We start from the raw sequence: 22954 nt of genomic DNA, 5'->3' as shown, positions 1-22954 counted from the left end.
GATTTGTCTGGTTTCTGCAAAACCCAGACTGATGAATTAAATGAGAAAATGATAGGTAACATTACCCCTGCATCCTTTAGATGGGGGTTGGCAAATTTACAGCCCATGGGATACCTGCCTGTTTTTAAAGTTTTATTGATACATAGGTAGACCATTTGTTTATGTGTTGCCTATGGCTACATTTGTATTACATAGGCAGAGTTGAATGGTTGTAACAAAGACTCTGTGGCTCTCAAGCCTAAAATACTATCTAGTCCTTTATGAAAAAATTTGCTGATCCTTGCTTTAGAGCTTTAAGAGTGGCACTAATTTTTGCCATTCCACTTGGTTACTACATTGAGTAGGGAGGGGCAATTTCAGAGACTTTTACTTGGACTTCCCCACCATAATAGTTCCTACTCTGTAAACCAGGGACTCAGTGTGGAAGTTGCATTGGCCATCAAGTGTGTCTGTTCCTATTAAAGGTTTGCAAACTGGGGAAATGGCCACTAGTTGGGCTAATGGCCCATTGGACTGATGGTGAGCTTGACTTTGGCTAGGAATGTGTTTATTACTTGGCTCCGGTATGTCCTCCTCCCATATGTCTCTTGAGTCCATGGTGCTTTGAGTCAATCAAGAATGTCAGCTAGGACCCTGTATACAACAGACCTCAAAAAGTTTTGAGTATTTCCCTTTCCCTAGTATATAGTTACTCAAGTAAATTGTTGTAACTGCTTTTGGGGGAAGGAATAGTAGAATCATTACTGCATATATTTGCCAGCATGTTGCAGAGTCCTTCCTCCTGGGAACCTGGCCTTTTCTTCAGTCGATAACGGGGAATATGTTATAGTACATCCTTTAAGACCTTAGTACAAGCTGTGGATTCTCACCACCTCTCTTGATCTCATCTACAACTATTCTCCACTTCACTCACTGTGCTCTAGTCACACTGGCCTCTTGTCATTACTTGCATACTAAGTTTGTTCCCTGTACTTGGAGCATTCCTTCCCCAGATGACTTATTCCTTAGCTGCATATAGTTCTTTCTTCAGAATTTACTCTTTTTTAAAATATTTATTTATTTATTTATTTGTGGCTGCTTTGGGTCTCCGTTGCTACATGCAAGCTTTCTCTAGTTGCGGTGAGCGGGGGCTACTCTTTGTTGTGGTGCGTGGGCTTCTCATTGCAGTGGCTTCTCTTGTGGAGCACGGGCTCTAGGCTCGTGCGCTTCAGTAGTTGTGGCACACAGGCTTCAGTAGTTGTGGCTCGCGGGCTCTAGATGCGGGCTTCAGTAGTTGTGGCTCACGGGCTCTAGAGCACAGGCTCAGTAGTTGTGGCACACAGGCTTAGTTGTTCTGTGGCATACGGGATCTTCCCCGACCAGGGCTCAAACCTGTGTCCCCTGCATTGGCAGACGGACTCTTAACCACGGCGCCACCAGGGAAGTCCTATCCTGCTTTTTTAATATCAGATATTATACATGAGCATTTTTTTCTCATTTCATTAAATTTTTTTACAACATGACTTTAATAGGAAAATAATTGTTTTATCCTGTAAGTTTACTATAATTTTTCAATAATGATTTTGTTGAATATTTGTGTTATAATTTTTCAGAGTTATATATAATACAAAAATTTTGTGTTCATATCTGCTTTTTCCCTTAGAATTTTAAAAGTAGAATCACTGGGTTAAAGGGTATGAGCATTTGTAGTACTTTGATGTTACCAAAATGTTACCTACTGTCCTCCAAAAATACTGTACCTTTTAACATTTCTAACAATAATGAGAGTGAATTTCAGCTTACCCTCTCTTGTATGCATATTATAATTAAGGAAAAAGAAAAACTGTCAGTTTGTGAGGCAAAAAGAAGAAAAAAAAAGTGATAACTTGACCTTATTTGATTACTAGTGAAGCTGTATATATTTCATGTTTCTTGGCCGTTTGTATTTCTTCTATAAATTGTTTGTGTCCCTTGCTCATTTTTCCTTTGGTATGTTCCTGCTCATAATACTCTTTAATATTTTAATATACTAATTTTCATTAAGTAATTTGTTTATTGAAGATTTTTTAAATTGAAAAAGCCTGTACGTTTTAATAATACAGATATATTTAATTAGTAATTTAATTTTAAGTTCTCACATGGTACAAACTATTTCATTTTTGTAAGTAGTATTAAGTCATGGCCTGTGAAACTTTTTAAAGGAACATTTATTTTGTAAACTAGGAGCCTTTTGTGGCAGATGAGTATATTGAACGTCTTGTATGGAGAACCCCAGGAGGAGGCTCTAGAGGGGGACCTGAAGCTTTTGATCCTAAAAGGTGAAGTAAAAATTCTTTTTTCATAGACCCAATCTAGTACAAATTTGTATCTGGAATAGAGGTGACTGTTGGAATTCCTTTGAACATTCATGTAAAGGGAGTTAACAACTGGCCAATAAAAGGAAGAAGCATTAGAAGTTTGAGATTTATTTTTTTCCTTTTATGTTTCTTTTATTTTAGAGAAGGACTTTAAGTGATATGGGGGAAGGGATTTTATTGCATTATGAGAATTTAATATTTTCTCCAATTAGTAATAAATTAGAAATGGCTGGCTATACCTCTAAAATAAAACATGTTGAATATGTTGTTTTAAGTATCGTAAATTGGGGGAACAAAAATTCACCATACCCTGGAATGCACAGTATTATTTTTATATAGTACAATTTACCTTTTTAACTATTTCTATAAAATTGGTTTCATTCTGGGGGTTAATGGAGATTCCATATGAGGTTTTCATTTATGTCAGAGATAATCCCTAACAGGATGGTGAAGAGAAAATTAACATGTTCATCCTTACCTCAAGGAATGCTCACTAATACTTTATTTACAATTATAAGTGAACTGGTCACTTCCTAGTGATGAGTTATAGATGGATTGATACATATTCTAATTTTCCTTTGTTAGATTATTAGAAGAATTTGTAAATCATATTCAAGAACTCCAGATAATGGATGAAAGGATTCAAAGGAAAGTAGAGAAACTAGAGCAACAGTGTCAGAAAGAAGCTAAGGAATTTGCCAGGAAGGTACAAGATCTCCAGAAAAGCAATCAGGTAAACAGTTAGTTAAATAATGAGTAGTTTATACAGGCTTTAATATCTTTATTTCCTTTCAGTTTTCAGTTTTTTAAAAAAATCTAATGCAACAGAGTTGTTGAGGTTTCTTTATACTGCTCCCATCTCATGGGATAAAATGTTAATGAATTGTTATCAGGCACTCTTGGTGCACTTGCTTGCCTACTGAGTGTTGGTTTGGGATCACAGTACTCCCTTAGGATGGGGTGGTATCCATTACAGTGTGGTCCTTGCTTTCTCTTTAACAGTGCAAACTTTTAAGAATGATAATTCAGTAGACCTGTATTTTTAGGGGGTCATGATTAGCTTGGATATTTAGGTATTTATTTGCATTCTCATTTAATCATAAAGCAAAATAATAATACCAGACCAGCTATTGCCTGGATGAAGTTTTTCCCTAGAGGAAACCTGGTCTGGGAAGCTTCACAAAAGTCATGAGGTATATACCCTAATGAGAATGCTGGTGTAACTGGGAAAAGCATGTGCAGAACTCTTCCTCAGTCCATTTGGGAGTAAATCTAGATCTCTAGACTGACTCTGGGGTAAGAAGGCCAAGCTTCTTAGCCATTCTTAGGCCCTAAACTTAATCTGGAACCTCTGAACCTCTTTCACAGCCTGGACCTGATGTGGAACTTGATGGCCCTTTGTAAATGTAGTTAGAAGAGCATGTTTAGCATTGCTGCCTCCCAGGGGCTGTTTGTTCTTTAGTGTTAGGGGTTAGAAAGCTGATTTCTGCTCAGATTTCATATATTTAGATTCCTTCACTTAAGCATGTATAACTGTTAGAAAATAATAAAGTCAGTAATTTACATAAGATAATGTGTTTTTAAGTAGTTAAGGTGATAGATTCCAAATACTTCTAATGCAGATTCCCCTTGGTAATAATGATAGTATTTGTAGTTAATCTGGGTTCTCTGATTGTATTTTATGCTTGTTCACATTTTTCCTAGGTTGCCTTCCAACATTTCCAAGAACTAGATGAGCACATCAGCTATGTAGCAACCAAGGTCTGTCACCTTGGAGACCAGTTGGAGGGGGTAAACACACCCAGACAACGGGCAGTAGAGGCTCAGAAATTGATGAAATACTTTAATGAGTTTCTAGATGGAGAATTGAAATCTGATGTTTTTACAAATTCTGAAAAGGTGAGCACTGTCAGAAGGATAAAAGCAAATTATAGCATTAATAACAATGCCCTAATTATGAACTGCAGTTATTACTTTCCAGAGTCAGACTTCAAATCACTGAGTTAGGTGACTTATTAAAAGTCTTTATTCTGAAATGTACACTTATCTACAGATTACTGATCAACTATATATATTCTGTATATATATATATACTGATCAACTATATATATTCAGATTTTTAGTTGGATTGCCTGGCATTTTTGTTTATGAAATTTGTATCGTTTAGAAATGTTGAGGTAACTATTTTAATAAATATTTCTTTCTCATAATTGACTTTTAATATTAACAGAATTTGATAGGCACATTCCATTGGGTGAGGGGGTGGGCTGACATAAATCATTGACAAGCTGAAGTATCTTTCTGTGCAAGGAATTCAGAGCTTCTAGTTTTTGTTACTTGAATAAAGATCTTTTACAAAGAATTAAAGCATACTTTGGATCAAAGAGAATAGAAAAATCTGAATTAATTGTTCATGTTAATCTTTTTCATAGCACTAGTCACTTAATCCTGGTCTAAGGTTGCATGGTGTTGGCTGCTCTACAATCTTGGAAGAGGTTATTTAGCTCACTTTCTTCCCCTCGGGGGAAAAAATCAAAATGCATGAAAAAATAGACATTCTTATGGATGGTATATGCACATAGTGACATTGTCCACTAATATGTTGAATACAGTCTTCCAGAATTTTTCTGAGTGTACTCCATGGGATATCTCAGGTAGTGAAATTTTAAAAACTAAGTAGTACTGAAGTTCACTTTGAATTAAGCAACACATTTTTTTGTGAGTAGGAACTATATAGGGGTATAGAATTTATAAGTTTTAGAGATCTTTAAAAGGAATGGTTACATATGTAGAGATAACTCCTCTAAAGAAAAGGCAGTATTTTAAATAATGAGTTTCAGGAATTATATTTGTAATATAAAGTAGAACTGATAAGATTAACATCAAGAACATTATCATACTTAAACACTTGTAAAATACTGGCAATATCTAGCTTTTATATATTCACGTGATTTTTATGTATAATAGTATATACACACACACACACACACACACACACACACGGCTTGAACACTGAACTGTTTTTCAGGATACCTTATGGAATGCTTTTATTTTATGTTTCCTAAATATAAACATACATATTTCTAATGTATTATAAAAGTACATATTTATACATATAAAAATTTATATATATATGTATATATATATATATAAAATGGTATATAATTCAAGTCTTATACCTTGGATTATACCTGTTGGACTGTAGAGTATATTTATGTTTTGTTATAAACAAAATGCCGATATTTTACCCAGTGTGAGTTGGTCTGTTTATTTGATGCAGCTCAAGGCAGCCATTTAGAATCTAGAGAAAAATAAATATTTTAAAATTGAATGATTACACATATTTTTATCCTGATTTGTATTGCTGTAATGTTTTGCATAATGAAATTATGTTTTTTACACTTTTCTTTAAACATTTTAATTATCAAGTAATTGTGTAGTTCATGGTATTACTGTTGTCTCTTAATTTTTAAGATTTTGATTGAAAGAAGAAGAAAAAATCTTCATATTCTTGCTACTTCATTCACTTGGTCATTAGCTGTCTGTAACTTTTGAAGAGCAAGTAGAGCTAACAGTGCTTAAGCTACTTCCTCTTATTTTCTCTCCTTTGCTTCACTCTCTACCATATCCCATTTTCTTTCATCTTGTTCCTTTTTTCTTATACTCTAGTCCTCTTTTCCCAATTGTCTTGTTTTTCTCTCATATCTCCCATAAGTTTTGGGTTACTGTTGAATCATTACTTTTGGCCTGGTACTATCACAGTTAACTACACTTAGGAACATCATATATGGTATTAGATTGCTAATTATTAGATAAACTTCTAAGTATCTCAATTTCTGCACTGTGTGCCAGCCACCTTCCCAATGGAAAGAAAAGGAAAATCACCCATGTAGTTAGGGAGGTGTGTGATTTTGGAAGGAATTAGAATGCGAAAAGTTAACAACCATCTTTTTCCTTTTTCTTCCTGCTCCAAAGTCATTTTTGTTTTTTTTAATCTTTGCTTTTCAGAATCTTCTAATTTTCTTCTCTGGGAAAAAAAACCCATTTTATGACCATAGTATATATTTCTTCTTACCTCTGTCATTACAGAGTATGTTAGTTGTTTCTCTTCTTAGCATCACAACTTAATGTTCTTCATGTAGGTAATGCCTGATGGCCCTGATTATCTTTAACCTGTTAGCATGGGTGGTCTCTCACCTTACCCTAACATCAGTAGCAGATATAAGCAAGTTATTAGATTGTGGTTTTGAAAGCTTCTGTACTTTTATAGTATATTTCAACTGATGGATGACCTTAAGAGCTACTTGTGCTTGAAACAATTTTTATAAAATAATTGCCTATGGGAATTCCATAAAATCAAGTGTTATTTACTCTGCTGTACTTCTTACTATATTAAGTGAAGTTTGCAAACACTTCCATCTCTTGAAACAGCAAGAACAAACTCCTGATAGGAACATAAAACATGTATGTAGGTCCTTTCTGAAGGGAGTATCGGTGAGGAGAAAAGGGTGGACATTGCTAGTACAACCAAATGGCATGGTGAAAAGAGATAATGCAGTGGTATCTGTGCCCATGTTCAGTAGAATAGAGTGAGCATCTGGTAACTGAAAATGACAGTGACATGCTGACTAGGAGAGAAGAGATAACTGAAGCAGAAATGCTATCTATATTCACTATTGTTGGGCAAAACAACAATATCGTTTGGTCCTGCTTTTGTTTTCCATAGTTGCTTGCCAGACTTCACGTGAGTACTCGGTTAGAAAGATCTTTGTTAATGTTCTCAGCTCTTCCTTCACGTTTGTATGAGTCTCTCTCTTCTTTTTTTTTTTAGTGTAAAAGAAAGTGAATGATCATAAAATCATTTACTTAAAGGTGTGCCAAAATAAAACTCAATACTTATTTGAAATTTGTTTTAAAAAGTAAACATTATATAACTCCCCTATACATTTAGTGTGAATAAGCACAAATGTCTGCATTTTAAGAATTTTGGACCCCTTGCCTAAATCCTTCAGTTCCACAACTTGAATAAGTACAAACATTTCTTTACCATATTCCATTCTAGAAACTTCATATTAAATGTAATCTTTGCTTTTATAACAAGTTTTATAACTTGATATGTTCATTAAATGACAGGCATTTTGTTGTTATTTTCTTCACTTAAAATGGGATTTATACAGCAGTATGATCTGAATTTTTATAAATCTTGTTTATCATTTCACAAACTCAGAAGATACTTAAACTTGCTTTCAGCAATCAATGATTTGAATTTATTCGGAGTAAACTTGAACTGCAGGTTTCATTGGGAAGGGATTGTGGCATTATAAAATCAGAAGATTTCAGTACAATAATGACAAATATTTATGTTTTATTGACTCATTATTGGTGATACCCCAGATGTATTCCTGTTGCTCATAAGATTTTATTTGTTGTGTTTTTTAAAGAAAATTGTTCGGGTGAGGGTCTGTGGGCATACATAGAAGAATATTACTATTTTTAAATATAAAATTATTTTTTGATATGTATAAAGGTTTTGTAAAATTATTGCTTTTGTTTTTTAATAGATAAAGGAGGCAGCAGACATCATTCAGAAGTTGCACCTAATTGCCCAAGAGTTACCTTTTGATAGGCAAGTTTATTTCTCAGGAGCTAATTTGGGTATATGGTGTAGTGTATAGAATAAAATTGTACTTTTTCCTGTATGATTTTGCTCATTAATTCAACAAGAACTTATTGAGGACTGCCTTTGTACAGGTACAGTATGTAATAGCTGATTGAAAAAAATGTGGTATCTTAACAACTAAATTTAATGATATATCTTGAAATAATTTCAATCTTATGTTTTTCTTTTGAAAAAAATTGATGGAGAATTTTGAAATTGGAGTAAGATTTTGAATTTTCTTTGTTTTTTGGACTTTGATCAACAGACTAGAAGGGGACAGAGAAAGCTTAAACATGGGGCTCTTGAGCTCCTTTTTCTTCTGTCTACATGAGAATTCTTAAGCTTTTAGGAGTCTTGGGCACCTTTGAAAAGTTGGTGAAAGCTATGAAATTTCCTTAAAAAAATCAGATACACAGGCCGTTGTATACAATTTCATGGAGTTTTAGACCCTTTAGCCTATCTGTAGGCGCCTTCCTAGGGACTTCAGGTTAAGAAGTCCTGTTTTAGATGCAAGGCCCTGGGGCCATTGCTAAGTTAGGTATTAATGGTTTCATCCTAAAAGAACTTCACTGAGAAGGAAATTCTTTCATGATTTCCTTTAGTTCATGGAATGTCAGACTCTATAATAAAATCTTGTTAACAGTGGTTCTCCCATTTAAATATCTGGAAAAAATGTCTTCCCTTTTAACAGATAATATACGTATTTTATTCTTTTGGTAATACTTGAAAATCCTGAGGTACAGGTAGAATGTAAATGTATTACTATACTTAAAGCTTGTCCATTATGTCCCAAACATAGAGTGAAAGTGAATTCCCTACCCCCAAATATACCTTATTTTACTCTGAACTTTGTATCATCATAAAGGATTAGCAGTAATCATCATCTATCATTTAGCTATTATTAATAATTTCATACTTGTCCAGCATTATGAGCAATGATTTTTAATGTCACCCACAGAAAACCTCTCTTTAACTTTATTTCAGAGTTAAACCATTTACTTAAATGGGTAAAATGTGTGGCTCACAATAACTGCATCATAATTGTTGGCTTCATCTGTCTCCCACCCCTACAAACACAGAGGCATCTACTCATCTTCTGCTTCTCAATTGCATGCTTCTCTTACAGTTTTGTTTTAGCCTATCAGGCCTTAGAATTGAATATATATAGCCTAGTCAAGTTTAATTTTTTCACAAAGATCAGTATGGCCTATCATACTTTGTGATCCACTGTGACTTTGATATCAATTTTGTATAGATCTTTAAATTATTAGCTTCTTCATCTGTCTTTGGCATCTCTTTTGCCAGCCACTCTCCTGTGTCTTCAAACTAATCACATAAGATCTCTCAACATTAATTTTCCATGTTGTGCATTCCCCCTGGATACTTATGATTTGAAAAAAGTTCTAGTGTATGGTAGTGTATGATATTTTAGTTTTTGAATTTGCAGAGGTTGAATGCTAGGCACATTGCTGGGTCCTTTTTATGGCTTCTATTTTATTTTTCTAGTTTTAAAATAACTCATTTGTATATGCTTATTTTATAGTTGTTTTTCTTTAAGTAACAATAGTGGAACGTCATATGAGGAAATCCCAGCTGAGGGGAAAATAGACAAATATCAAGTGAATTTAAAATGCCAGTGAATATGAGTAGGGACAGTAACCCAGTTGTTGGGGCTTTCTGGGTTGTTAATGCCTCATACAGAATTCCTCCCTTTAAAAGGGAATTGGTGGGACTTCCCTGGTAGTCCGGTGGTTAAGACTTCGCCTTCTAATGCAGGGGGTGCAGGTTTGATCCCTGGTTGGAGCTAAAGATCCCACATGGCTCTGGGCCAAAAAACCAAAACATAGAAGCAATATTATAGCAAGTTCAATAAAGACTTTAAAAAAAAATGGTCCACATCAAAAAATAAATTAAAAAATTTAAAAAATGGGGTGGGGAAATTGGTTGTTCAATGTGAATTTCCTCAGTGAGAACCAGAGACCCCATCTGGATTGCCCAAATTCAGTTTTGTTACATGGCATGCTTCCTACTATCAGTACTCTCTCACCTCTGGCTTTGTCTTTCCCTCCCCTCCCTCCCTCCCCCGCTTCCTTTCTTTTTTTTCTGACAACATTTAGTATAGAGGGTTCCTATGTACCCCCAAAACCAGTTTCCCCTTTTATTAACATCTTAAATTACTATGGTACATTTGTCACAAATAATGAACCTCATCATTGGTTTTTATCTTTCAGATTTTCAGAAGTTAAATCCAAAATTGCAAGTAAGTGGGGTTCTATTTATTTAACTGTTTTGGATAGGTAATCAAACTACTTGTATAAAAAAAAGAAAATAGTAAAAGAAGAGAGTGGGAAGAATGTCATCCTCCCACCCCATCCCTGAGTTTGATTCCTCTTCCTTGAAACAACTATTATCAATTTCTTGAGTATTCTTCCAGAATATTCTATGGATATACAAGCATAAGACATAGATCATGTATATAATGTGTAGAATTTAGTTCTGCTGTCCGTATTTATTTTAAAATAATTGGTGGCATGCTATACAAATAGCTTCCATAACTTGTGTTCTTGGCATACTATACAAATAGCTTCCATACCTTGTGTTTTTAATTTAATCTTGGGGATTGTTTTTGTATTCATACATACAGACCTAATGTAGGTTCTCTTTTTTTAAAGCTAGCTTGTAATGACCATTTCAGTACCTATTTAACTTCTTACATGATAGCTTGATTCTTGATCTTTGGATTGTATTTTAAGCAGATCATTCTGAATTTCTTGAAAAGCTGCTATATTTACAGGCTCCCCTGGTAGTCTAAGTCACTGTTTTGGGAAGTCATTGAAGTTCAGAGACGACCTGTTTTCCCAAAAGTGTACCGTAATAGCCTCAAGAATGTAGTGAATCAAATACCACATGTTGTCTTAAGGTGTACCTTGGTATTGAATCTGCCATTGTTTGTAGTAAAGGCATCTGAACTCTAGTAAAGTGTTTTATAATTCTGCTCACCCTTTCCATAAATTCAGGTTTAAGATTTTTCCTGTCTCTTGCTATCACAAATGATGTCCAGAAGACTTTTCCCAGGCAGCTGCTTTTTTTTTTTTAACATCTTTATTGGAGTATAATTGCTTTACAATGGTGTGTTAAGTTTCTGCTTTATAACAAAGTGAATCAGCTATTCATATACACATATCCCCATATCTCTTCCCTATTGCGTCTCGTTCCCACCCTCCCTATCCCACCCCTCTACGTGGTCACAGAGGACTGAGCTTATCTCCCTGTGCTATGCAGCTGCTTCCCACTAGCTATCTGTTTTACATTTGGTACTGTATATATGTCAGTGTTACTCTCTCACTTCATCCCAGCTTAACCTTGCCCCTCCCCATGTCCTCAAGTCCATTCTCTATGCCTCTGTCTTTATTCCTGTCCTGCCCCTAGGTTCATTAGAACCTTTTTTTTTTTTTTTTTCAGATTCCACAGATACGTGTTAGCATACAGTATTTGTTTTTCTCTTTCAGACTTAATTCACTCTGTATGACCGACTCTAGGTCCATCCACCTCACTACAAATAACTCAATTTCGTTTCTTTTTATGGCTGAGTAATATTCCATTGTATATATGTTCCACATCTTTATCTACTCATCTCTCGATGGACACTTGGGTTGCTTCCATGTCCTGGCTATTGTAAACAGAGCTGCAATGAACACTGTGGTACATGACTCTTTGAATTATGGTTTTCTCAGGGTATATGCCCAGTAGTAGGATTGCTGGGTAGTATGGTAGTTCTATTTTTAGTTTTTTAAGGAACCTCCATACTGATCTCCATAGTGGCTGTACCAATTCACATTCCCACCAGCAGTGCAAGAGGGTTCCCTTTTCTCCACACCCTCTCCAGCATTTATTGTTTCTAGATTTTTTGATGATGGCCATTCTGACTGGTGTGAGGTGATACCTCATTGTAGTTTTGATTTGCATTTCTCTAATAATTAGTGATGTTGAGCATCCTTTCATGTGTTTGTTGGCAATCTGTATATCTTCTTTGGAGAAATGTCTATTTAGGTCTTCTACCCATTTTGGGATTGGGTTGTTTGTTTTTTTGATATTGAGCTGCATGAGCTGCTTGTAAATTTTGGAGATGAATCCTTTGTCAGTTGCTTCATTTGCAAATATTTTCTCCCATTCTGAGGGTTGTCCTTTTGTCTTGTTTATGGTTTCCTTTGCTGTGCAAAAGCTTTGAAGTTTCATTAGGTCCCATTTGTTTATTTTTGTTTTTAATTTCCATTTCTCTAGGAGGTGGGTCAAAAAGGATCTTGCTGTGATTTATGTCATAGAGTGTTCTGCCTATGTTTTCCTCTAAGAGTTTTATAGTGTCTGACCTTACATTTAGGTGTTTAGTCCAGTTTGAGTTTATTTTTGTGTATGGTGTTAGGGAGTGTTCTAATTTCATTCTTTTACATGTACCTGTCCAGTTTTCCCAGCACCACTTATTGAAGAGGCTGTCTTTTCTCCACTGTATATTCTTGTCTCCTTTATCAAAAATAAGGTGACCATATGTGCGTGGGTTTATCTCTGGGCTTTCTATCCTGTTCCATTGATCTATATTTCTGTTTTTGTGCCAGTACCGTACTGCCTTGATTACTGTAGCTTTGTAGCATAGTCTGAAGCCTGGGAGCCTGATTCCTCCAGCTCTGTTTTTCTTTCTCAAGATTGCTTTTGCTATTCGGGGTCTTTTGTGTTTCCATACAAATTGTGAAACTTTTTGTTCTAGTTCTGTGAAAAATGCCATTGGTAGTTTGATAGGGATTGCATTGAATCTGTAGATTGCTTTGGGTAGTATAGTCATTTTCACATTGTTGATTCTTCCAATCCAAGAACATGGTATATCTCTCCAGCTGTTTGTATCATCTTTAATTTCTTTCAGCAGTGTCTTATAGTTTTCTGCATACAGGTCTTTTGTCTCCCTAGGTAGGTTTATTCCTAGGTATTTTATTCTTTTTGTTGCATTAGTAAATGGGGATGTTTCCTTAATTTCTCTTTTAGATTTTTCATCATTAGTGTATAGGAATGCGAGAGATTTCTGTGCATTAATTTTGTATCCTGCTACTTTACCAAATTCATTGATTAGCTCTAGTAGTTTTCTGGTAACACCTTTAGGATTCTCTATGTATAGTATCATGTCATCTGCAAACAGTGACAGCTTTACTTCTTCTTTTCTGATTTGGAATCCTTTTATTTCTTTTTCTTCTCTGATTGCTCTGGCTAAAACTTCCAAAACTATGTTGAATAATAGTGGTGGGTGTGGACAACCTTGTCTTGTTCCTGATCTTAGAGGAAATGGTTTCAGTTTTTCACCATTGAGAACGATATTGCCAGCCAGCTGCTTTTTTATATAGCAGTGATAAATGGCAGTCACACTGTAGGAGCTCACCTGTTTTACCAGTTGGGAAGAATTTTTGGTTTTGAAAATACATATTTATATACCATAGTATATTATCGGGTTTTGATCCACTACCTATAATCTCATATAGTTTTTGCAATTCTTTTAAAAGAAAGCTAGATTCCTAGTCATTATATTTATAAAGAAACCATATACTCATATATAACTTGGATACTTTGTCTCATTGTAGCTGAATGACTTTCTATTTTTAGGTAAATACCATGACTTAGAATGCCAACTGATACAGGAGTTTACTGGTGCTCAAAGAAGAGGTGAAATCTCCAGAATGAGAGAAGTAGCAGCTGTTTTACTCCATTTTAAGGTAAATAGTAAAAGTTTAAAATGACAGATTAGTCTTAAAGAGTACAGAGGTTATATGAATTCTATATATTATAGTCTCTGTTTTTCCCCAGTTGTATGAGTCAGTGATAATTTTCATTATTTGGAATAATTTGAATGTACATTTGTATCTTTCTCCAGAAATGCTATTAAATTTTAGGTAGTTAATATTATTTAAATAAGGATCTTATATTCAATAATATTAATATTTTATCACTGAATTTTTATGTAGTTTGACATAGAAAATCATATTGTCTCCCTTCTGCATATTTAATGTATTTTTTTTTTCAGTCAAACATTTGATGAAATAATTCAAAAGCAAGAAAGGTTGACCTTAAGTTTGGAACATAGGAACCAGAGAGTAGCTATTACCGTTGGCCATTTATTGAGGCATAGACATAACTTTGTTACATATAATACCTCTTTTATTGACATTGTTGTTATTATTGTTATAATTGAACCAAAAGAGTGATGTGTATTTCTTTCTTCTTCCTAGGGTTATTCCCATTGTGTTGATGTTTATATAAAGCAGTGCCAGGAGGTAACATAACAGTACACTTTATTGTATTTTATTTTATTTTATGCTAATTTGTGTTTTTAGAAAGCATTTTAAAATTATATATTCAATGTAAAATTCCTCTGCTGTTTAGGGTGCTTACTTGAGAAATGACATATTTGAAGACGCAGCAATACTCTGTCAACGGGTGAACAAACAAGTTGGAGATATCTTTAGTAATCCAGAAACAGTACTGGCTAAACTTATTCAAAATGTATTTGAAATCAAACTACAGGTAATTTTAAACAATGACTAAGTACTTAAGGCAATATGTGATTTTTTTCCTCTATGTTTTAAAAGTTTTTAAAATTTAGTTTGTATAATATCCTTAGGCATAGTAATCCACTTATTAAGTGTAGGAGAAAGGAATGACAGTGTCATGCTTTAAAAAAAAAAATGTTTTGTTGTTTACTAAGAAAAAAGGTGCTAATCACTCAGTGTCATCAGAGGATGTGTTTGAAATTACGTATGTATCAGGTTGTGTGGTAGGTTAGCCTCAGTTTTAATTTTTATTGGTTTCTTACCTTAACCAATAGATGGCATTTTGGAAATTGAACAAGAATTACAAGCTCAGTCTGTAGAATTTTTTATAATATGGTACTAAGATTAAAAGAAAACACAGGAATTTCATTTACAACCTTGACTTCTATAGCTCTGTACTTTAAGGCAACATTTCCTAAACTATGTTTACCAATGGATTGAGCAACATTAAATAAGTGTTGTCTTTACAACACAATTCAGGACTTTTAATAGCCTTTAAAGATACTAATATGTATTGTGATTCTCTAGAAGTGGAGATGTAATGTACAGCATTTCCCAATTTTACAGTAGTGTCTCAAAGGACACTAGTGTTACTTAGACTACAGTTTGGGAAAAGCTGCTTTAAGGAATTGACCATATTGATATAGCTTCAGGTTTTGTTTTTTGGGATTTTTTTTTTTTCCCCAATGTACTTCATGAGGCAGGATAGGCAGATTTCAAAAGACAAGGTATTTGAGATTCTTAATGCTTATTCCCAACACTGATAAGATGTATGAGTAAATATGAGAAGCAGTAAAAATTAAAAACCTATTTTTTTTTATATTGGTCTCTTTTCTATGCATTGCCTTTTCCACTGGATCTTAAGTTAGAACAGTTCAAGAATGTGGAGTAATTCTAGAGAAAAAAAAATTGGCTATATAATTTAATATTTACTTAATTGACAGAATGTTGACTTTTTGTTTTAGAGCTTTGTGAAAGACCAGTTAGAAGAATGTAGGAAGTCCGATGCAGAGCAGTATCTCAAAAGTCTCTACGATTTATATACAAGGTATATTTTTAATTATTAGAAAATAGTAATATCTCACTTTTTTTTTTTCAAATAGAAAATGGGGAAGTATTCAGGTATTTTTGAATAACAGTTTGTTGGATAGCAATATACCTTTTAACATTAAATACTCGGCTGTATAGACTAGTATTGTACAAGAGCAGCATTCTTAGCATGTTAACTTAAGGAATTGGATATTATGCTTTATATTAATGTACTTTAATGAAATATAAAAACCTTGTTTAAGACTTGAGAATTTTGTTTCTGATTTTAATTGTAAGCTAGTTCATTATTCTTTAATTCTTTTCTTTAAGAACTAGTATTATTACATTTATCTGCAGTTAAAACTTCAAAAGTTGAGAAAGGGAGTGACAAACTCTCTTTTAAATTTATTTATTTTATTTTTATTTATTTTTGGCTGTGTTGGGTCTTTGTTGCTGCGTGCAGGCTTTCTCTAGTTGCGGCGAACGGGGGCTGTTCTTTGTTGTGGTGCCCGGGGGCTGTTCTTTGTTGTGGTGCCCGGGCTTCTCGTTGCAGTGGCTTCTCTTGTGGAGCACAGGCTGTAGAGCGCAGGCTCAGTAGTTGTGGTGCATGGGCTTATTTGCTTTGCGGCATGTGGGATCTTTCCGGACCAGGGCTCAAACGCGTGTCCCCTGCATTGGCAGGCAGATTCTTAACCACTGCGCCACCAGGGAAGCCCCCAGAGTGACAAACTCTTATATGACAATTTCAGACTTAAGTCTGATGTGAAAATTTGTCTTGTGCTTTTGTAAATGGCAGTGTTATACTTTGTAGAAGCTTCATGTGGAGTTTTTTTTCCAACTCTATTGCTTTTCTTTATTGTCATCACTTTGAGAAGAGGGTTTTCAAAAGTACCTATAATCAGGAAGTCCATCTCAGCAACAGCACTATTGTGAGCCTGTCTTCAACAGTGAGAAACAGAAAATTAGAGGAAAGTCCAGGGACAAAGACTAAAGAGAATGAACAGCGCATAGACTTCTCAGTATTTTGACTTGGGTACCATGTCATGAATGGCATACTTGAAGCCATTCTGCCACTGTTGCCATTTCTAGTCTGGTTGGTTGCCTTAGTTTCCTCTCCTGAGTCATCTCTAGGAGTTTATGGTAGTTTTCAAAACCATGATGTTGTTTGTAATATTCATTCTACTTAATATATATAACCCTATACAGTCGCTGTCTGCATCCTGAGTAACTTCCCAGGGTTTAAGAAATGGTGGTGTAACATAAGTTATTAAAAAGTCACGTTATAAAAATATGTATTTCTTAAATATTTTTACTATACCTACAATATACATTAATCTTTTTTCTCCCTTTTGCATGAAAAGAACCACAAGTCTTTCCAGCAAGTTGATGGAGTTTAACTTAGGTACTGATAAACAGACTTTCTTGTCTAAGCTTATCAAGTCCATTTTCATTTCCTATTTGGAGAACTATATTGAAGTGGAGACTGGATATTTGAAAAGCAGAAGTGCTATGATCCTACAGCGCTATTATGATTCAAAAAACCATCAAAAGAGATCGATTGGCACAGGAGGGTAAGTGTTTTTGTTAAATGTTATAGTTAAAACTAAAGATATTAAAAGCTATTATATTTGGACAAACTTGTGAAATATTGATAGTCATTAGAATTTTCTGTGAAGAATTTTTAAAATTCAGTTTGTTTACACCATTCATCAAATCCTGTCCTTCAAGCCACATGTTGAAATGTTCCTACATAACATTATTAAAATGTAAAGCAGAATACTAGTACCGTAAAGAGTTCGTCCCTCATGCCCTTCCTGCCTGCCTGCCTTCCTTCCTTTTTTTAGACTGAGTAAATTATTCCAGGTTATTGACTAGGAAGCACATTGTTTTATTGCTGCTATTGCAGGTGTGGTTAAAAAAAAAATGCAGATAGTTCACAATTTTGTACCCTGAGCTTTTTCATGACTTGGGCATAAAATTATTTAAGTAATACATTAAAACGTGAATGTACTTACCTACTAGAATAAAATTAAATGATTTGCTGTAAGAATTGGTGGCAACTGAGTTATCTAGATCTCAACTATCTGGAATTGAGTTGATTTTTGGATGAATCAGAATGACCTCTGTGGAGCCATATAATCAGAGTTGACAGTTCACATAACGCACACCCAAATCATTTTCTTGTTTCCCAGTTTGTCATATATTAAATAATGATCATGGAGAGATTATAATTAGGAATAAGAAGTGACATCTCAAAGGCAGTAGTAAGTAAAAGAGAAAACCTAAAAAACAATCATAAGAATGTTTTGAAAAATTAGTTCACAGCCTGGAGCTATATATTCTAGGACCAAAAAATAAAGTAATTTTCTAAAGATACTATCATGTAATAAATGTTCTTAATGACCCTCAGTCATTGAGAAAAGCTAAATTATGTTTAATGATAATGAAGAAATGTACAATATGTTTAAAGGGTTAATATGTTTAAAAATCTTTAAAATTTTAAAGTTTGTTTTAAGCAGGACCATTTAGTTATCTGGAATATTAACTTATTTGGAAAAGTCCACTTCCTAAGGAAACCAGACAAGGAGTTTTGGGCTACTGAGTCAGAATTGTAGAGTTGAAAGAGACTTTAGAGATAATAACTCCAAATCTACTCATTTTTCAGACGAACGTCTTCTGTTTAGAGATTAATGCTTGCTTCACTTTACAGAACTACTTACTGAAATTAGAAGTTTTAGGTTTCCTGGCTGTTGGTCTATTTTTCTTTCTTCTTTCTTTTTCTTAGTTCATGTATACTAAGTTTGAGAGTATTTGAAATTGAAATCTGTGTATAGTAGTGTTCTTTTTTCATTTGTTGGTATTATGCACTAGTATTCAAGATTTGAAAGAGAGAATTAGACAGCGTACCAACTTACCACTGGGGCCAAGTATCGATACTCATGGAGAGACTTTCCTATCCCAAGAAGTGGTGGTTAATCTTTTACAAGAAACCAAGCAAGCCTTTGAAAGATGTCATAGGGTAAGAGTAATTGTAAATTTATTTTATTTGTATATAGTTGTGTATTTTAATTTTTCTCTGGTTAGGAACAATTGTTTATTGTAATAAAAAAATAGGACTTTTGCTTGGGGAACAGAATAATTTTTAAGTTATTTAGAAGTATATTTTAACATAATTTTAAAGTTGAGCATGTCAAATTTTCTTTAGTGAGATATTAAATCAAGTTATGAAAGGGAAAGTTAGACCTATCTTATAAAGAAATAGAGCATTAGGGAGAGAAGGATGTTTAAGAACACAGATATCAAAGGAAAGGAAAAGTTGACTCCATTAAAAGTTAGAATTTCTGGGCTTCCCTGGTGGCGCAGTGGTTGAGAGTCCGCCTGCTGATGCAGGGGACACGGGTTTGTGCCTCAGTCCGGGAAGATCCCACATGCCGTGGAGCGGCTGGGTCCGTGAGCCATGGCCGCTGAGCCTGCGCGTCCGGAGCCTGTGCTCCGCAATGGGAGAGGCCACAACAGCGAGAGGCCCACTTACTGCAAAAAAAAAAAAAAAAAAAATTAGAATTTTTTTCACAAACATACTTTAACAAAGTAACAGATAAGTCACAGCCTCTGAGAAGGTATTTGCAACCAATATGACTAGCAGAAGATTTTTTTTTTTTAATGTTGAGCCTTCTTTTAATTTATTTATTTTTATTTTTGGCTGTGTTGGGTCTTCGTTTCTGTGCGAGGGCTTACTCTAGTTTTGGCAAGCGGGGGCCACTCTTCATCGCTGTGCGCAGGCCTCTCACTGTTGTGGCCTCTCTTGTTGCGGAGCACAGGCTCCGGACGCGCAGGCTAAGTAGTTGTGGCTCACGGGCCTAGTTGCTCCGCGGCATGTGGGATTCTCCCAGACCAGGGCACGAACCCGTGTACCCTGCATTAGCAGGCAGATTCTCAACCACTGCACCACCAGGGAAGCCCACTAGCAGAAGATTTATAAAACAAATGTTAGTGATTAATAATTGTATACCACATACTATGTTCCAGGCACTATTCCAAGCAGTTTAGGTATGTTATTAACTCATTTAATCATTGTAACATTTCTGTGAGGTTATTATTCCTGTTTTACAGAGGAAGAAACTGAGGTACGTACTTCTTAAGTATGAAGTTGAGAGTTGAGGCAGTCTTAATTTTTTATTTGTATTGATGTATATTGTCTATATACTTATATTGATAGATAGTAAATCAATATAAATTATACATATAAATATAAATCAATAGAAAACAAGTCAAAGGCTACACATAAATACAGAAAATATAAATTATCAATAAGATATTCAGTCTCACTAGTGGGGAAATGAAACTTAAACGGGGAAAATACTGTCATTCTCGATAGGTTGGCAAAAATTAAGAAGTCTGTTGATACTAAGTATTGGTAAGGGTGTGGAGCAATAGAAGCTCTCATACACTGCCAATGGAAGTAAAAATTGGTATACTTTGGAGAGTAATTTGTTAATTCCTTAGAGAAATTTGTAGGTGCACATGACATGTCTAACATCATAAGCTATGTTGTTTGTCGTGGTGAAAAATTAGAAACAAAGTGTGCTGTAAAGAGGATTGATAAACTAACATTGTTCATATACTAGAAAACTATATACCAATTTAAATGACTAAACTAGAGTTACATGTATCATCAGCATGAATAAATCTCAAAAATGCAATGTTTAGTGAAAAGAGCAAAATGGGGAAAAGATATATTCTGTATACCACAACATAAAATTTTAAAAAGTAAAACAATACTTTATATTATTCAGGAGCATACATAAGCATGGGTGTGATAAACAACTTCAGAGTAGTGGTTGCCTTGGGAGGAATACCTAAGGGACGTTATCTATATGTATAATGTTGGACAACTCCTGCCCCCCAAAAGGAAGAAAATCTGAAGTATATTTGGAGAAATGTTAAGATATGACACATCTGGGTAGGTGATGGATATATTTGGTACAGTAATATCTGTACTTTTCTGAATACTGGAAATATATTAAAATGTTTCTAAAGCATCAGGTCATCAAACATGAAGCTGTTAACATATTTATTTGAATCACAGCAACTAGGTCTAAATCATGACCTTCTGTCTGGAAAGCCATGAGATTGAAAATCAGTTTAATTCATTGCAGTCTGATCCAACAAACATTATTTTGTGTTTACTTTGTACCATCTGCCATGTTAGGCATTGAGGTTATAAATACAAGACATTTACATTACTTTTGAATAGTGTGGAGAAAAGAGGTAGACATATAAAGAATTAGTGCAAGGTAGGTAAACACTGCTGGGACCAGAGGAAACAACCAGCTCTGCCTGGTTAAGGAATTGAGAAAGAGTATCAGGAAAGATTTTAAAACGGAGGAGACATTTGAGGTCTGGATCTTGAAAGCTAAATAGGATATCTTCAAGAGGATGATTCTGGCAGGCTGTTTCAGGAATAGAGAAAATTACGTACACAAAGACATACAGATATCAATCACGCAGTATGAAATGCTTGAACTAAAAAAGGATATGGGGAGAGTAATAAGTCAGGAGGTTGAAAATGTAGACAAAAACTCTTTGTATGCCATACTTAGAAATTTGGACTTGACCTTGTTAGGTGATGATGGAAACTTTAAAGGATATTAAAAAGAGCAGTGTAATGAGCAGATCGGTGTTTTTTTTCCTTTCTTTTTAAAAAACTTAGTAACTTTGAGATATAATTGACATTCAATAAGCTGCATGTATTTGAACTGTACAATTTGATAACTTTGGTAAATTATGTGTACATTTGTGAAACTGTAACGCAGTCAAGATAATGAACAGATCCATCACCTCCAAAAGTTTCCTTCTGCCCTTTTAAAATCTCCCTTTCGCCTCTATTTCTGTCCTTGGGCAACTGCTGATCTGCTTCACTATAGATTCGTTTTCAAAAAGAAGGGGTTGCTTCAGTACTGAGTCTTGAAAGCTAAATAGGATTTTTCAAGAAATTGATTAATTTTCTAGAATTTTTAATAAATGGGGTTATAGTATATTATAGTGTATACATGTGTTTCTGGATTCTTTAACTCAGCATAAATATTTTGAAATTCATTCATGTTGTGTGTATTAATTAGTATGTTCTTCTATTGCTGAGTAGTATTTTATTTAATGAATATGCCACAATTTGTTTATCCATTTATTTATTGATGGCAGTTTAGATTGGCTCCAGTGTTTGACTATTACAAATGAAGTTGCTGTGAATATTCATGCATATGTCTTTATGCAGACATATGCTTTCATTTCTCCTGAGTAGCTATATGATGTGATACGGTAATTCTTTTTACGAAACTGCCAAACTGTTTTTCAAAGTTGTTTCGTTTGACATTCTTACCAGCAGTATATGAGAGAGTTGCATTTGTTCCACATGATTTCCAACATTTGGTATGATCAGTCTTTATTTTAGAGCCTAATAAGGTATGTAATGATACCTTACTATGGTTTTAGTTGGCATTTTCCTAATGACTAAATATGAGCATCTTTTCTTGCATTTGTTTGCCATTCATGTATATTAGTTGGTGTATTTTGCATGCGTTTTTTAAAATTGGGTTGTCTGTTTTCTTATTTTTTGACAGTTGTATATCTGGTTAAAATTCATTTATTCGATATATGATTTACAAATGTTTTCTTTCAGTCTGTGGCTTGTCTTTTTCATATCTAAAGAGTATTTCAAAGAATAGAAGTTGTTAATTTTGATGATATCCAATTTAACACTTTTCTGTTATGGGAGGTATTTTTGGTATCATATTTAAGGAATCTTTGCCTAACCTAAGGTCACAAAGATTTCCTCTTATATTTTCTTTCTTTTGTTTATTTCCTTAAGTTTTCTTTCTTTTTAAAAAAATACATATTTTTAAAAATTTTCAACAATTTTGAAGGGTTACTTTCCATTTACAGTTATTAGAAAATATTGGCTATATTCCCCACATTGTCAATACCTTGAGCCTATCTTACCCCCAGTGGTTTCTGCCTGCCACTCCCCAACCCTTACATTGCCCCCTGCCCCCCTGCTCTGTAACCACTAGTTTGTTCTCTGCATCTGTGAGTCTGCTTCTTTTTTGTTGTATCATTAGTCCGTTGCATTTTTTTAGATTCCACATATAAGTGATATCATACAGTATTTGTCTTTTTCTGTATGACTTATTTCACTTAGCATAATGCCCTCCGAGTCCATCCATGTTGCTGCAAATGGCAAAATTTCATTTTTTTTAATGGCTGAGTAGTATTCCCTTGTATATATATACCACATCTTCTTTATCCATTCATCTGCTGATGGACACGTAGGTTGCTTCTGTATCTTGGCA

General features: G+C 34.4%; 1 protein-coding gene across 3 annotated transcripts in view; it reads left to right on the top strand.

Moving 5' to 3' along the window:
- The window catches only part of EXOC5 (exocyst complex component 5), a 79733-nt gene that overhangs the window by 12516 nt on the left and 44263 nt on the right, over nt 1-22954 (top strand). For all 3 annotated transcript variants that reach the window (XM_089907747.1, XM_089907748.1, XM_022570481.3), the window contains exons 2-12: nt 2203-2297; nt 2922-3069; nt 4041-4235; nt 7898-7962; nt 10227-10255; nt 13636-13745; nt 14259-14303; nt 14413-14553; nt 15545-15627; nt 16970-17179; nt 18480-18627. In XM_089907747.1, coding sequence (XP_089763873.1) covers nt 2203-2297; nt 2922-3069; nt 4041-4235; nt 7898-7962; nt 10227-10255; nt 13636-13745; nt 14259-14303; nt 14413-14553; nt 15545-15627; nt 16970-17179; nt 18480-18627 — 1269 coding nt within the window. The remainder of the gene's footprint in view (nt 1-2202; nt 2298-2921; nt 3070-4040; nt 4236-7897; nt 7963-10226; nt 10256-13635; nt 13746-14258; nt 14304-14412; nt 14554-15544; nt 15628-16969; nt 17180-18479; nt 18628-22954) is intronic.

The sequence above is a fragment of the Delphinapterus leucas genome, chromosome 2 (genome assembly GCF_059928025.1).
Source record: "Delphinapterus leucas isolate spDelLeu-1000000601 "Yukka" chromosome 2, BTC_Dleu_Yukka2, whole genome shotgun sequence".
Classification (NCBI taxonomy): Eukaryota; Metazoa; Chordata; class Mammalia; order Artiodactyla; family Monodontidae; genus Delphinapterus; species Delphinapterus leucas.
The sequence above is the reverse complement of the archived record's forward strand: the minus strand, read 5'-3'. Positions and strand labels throughout refer to the sequence as shown.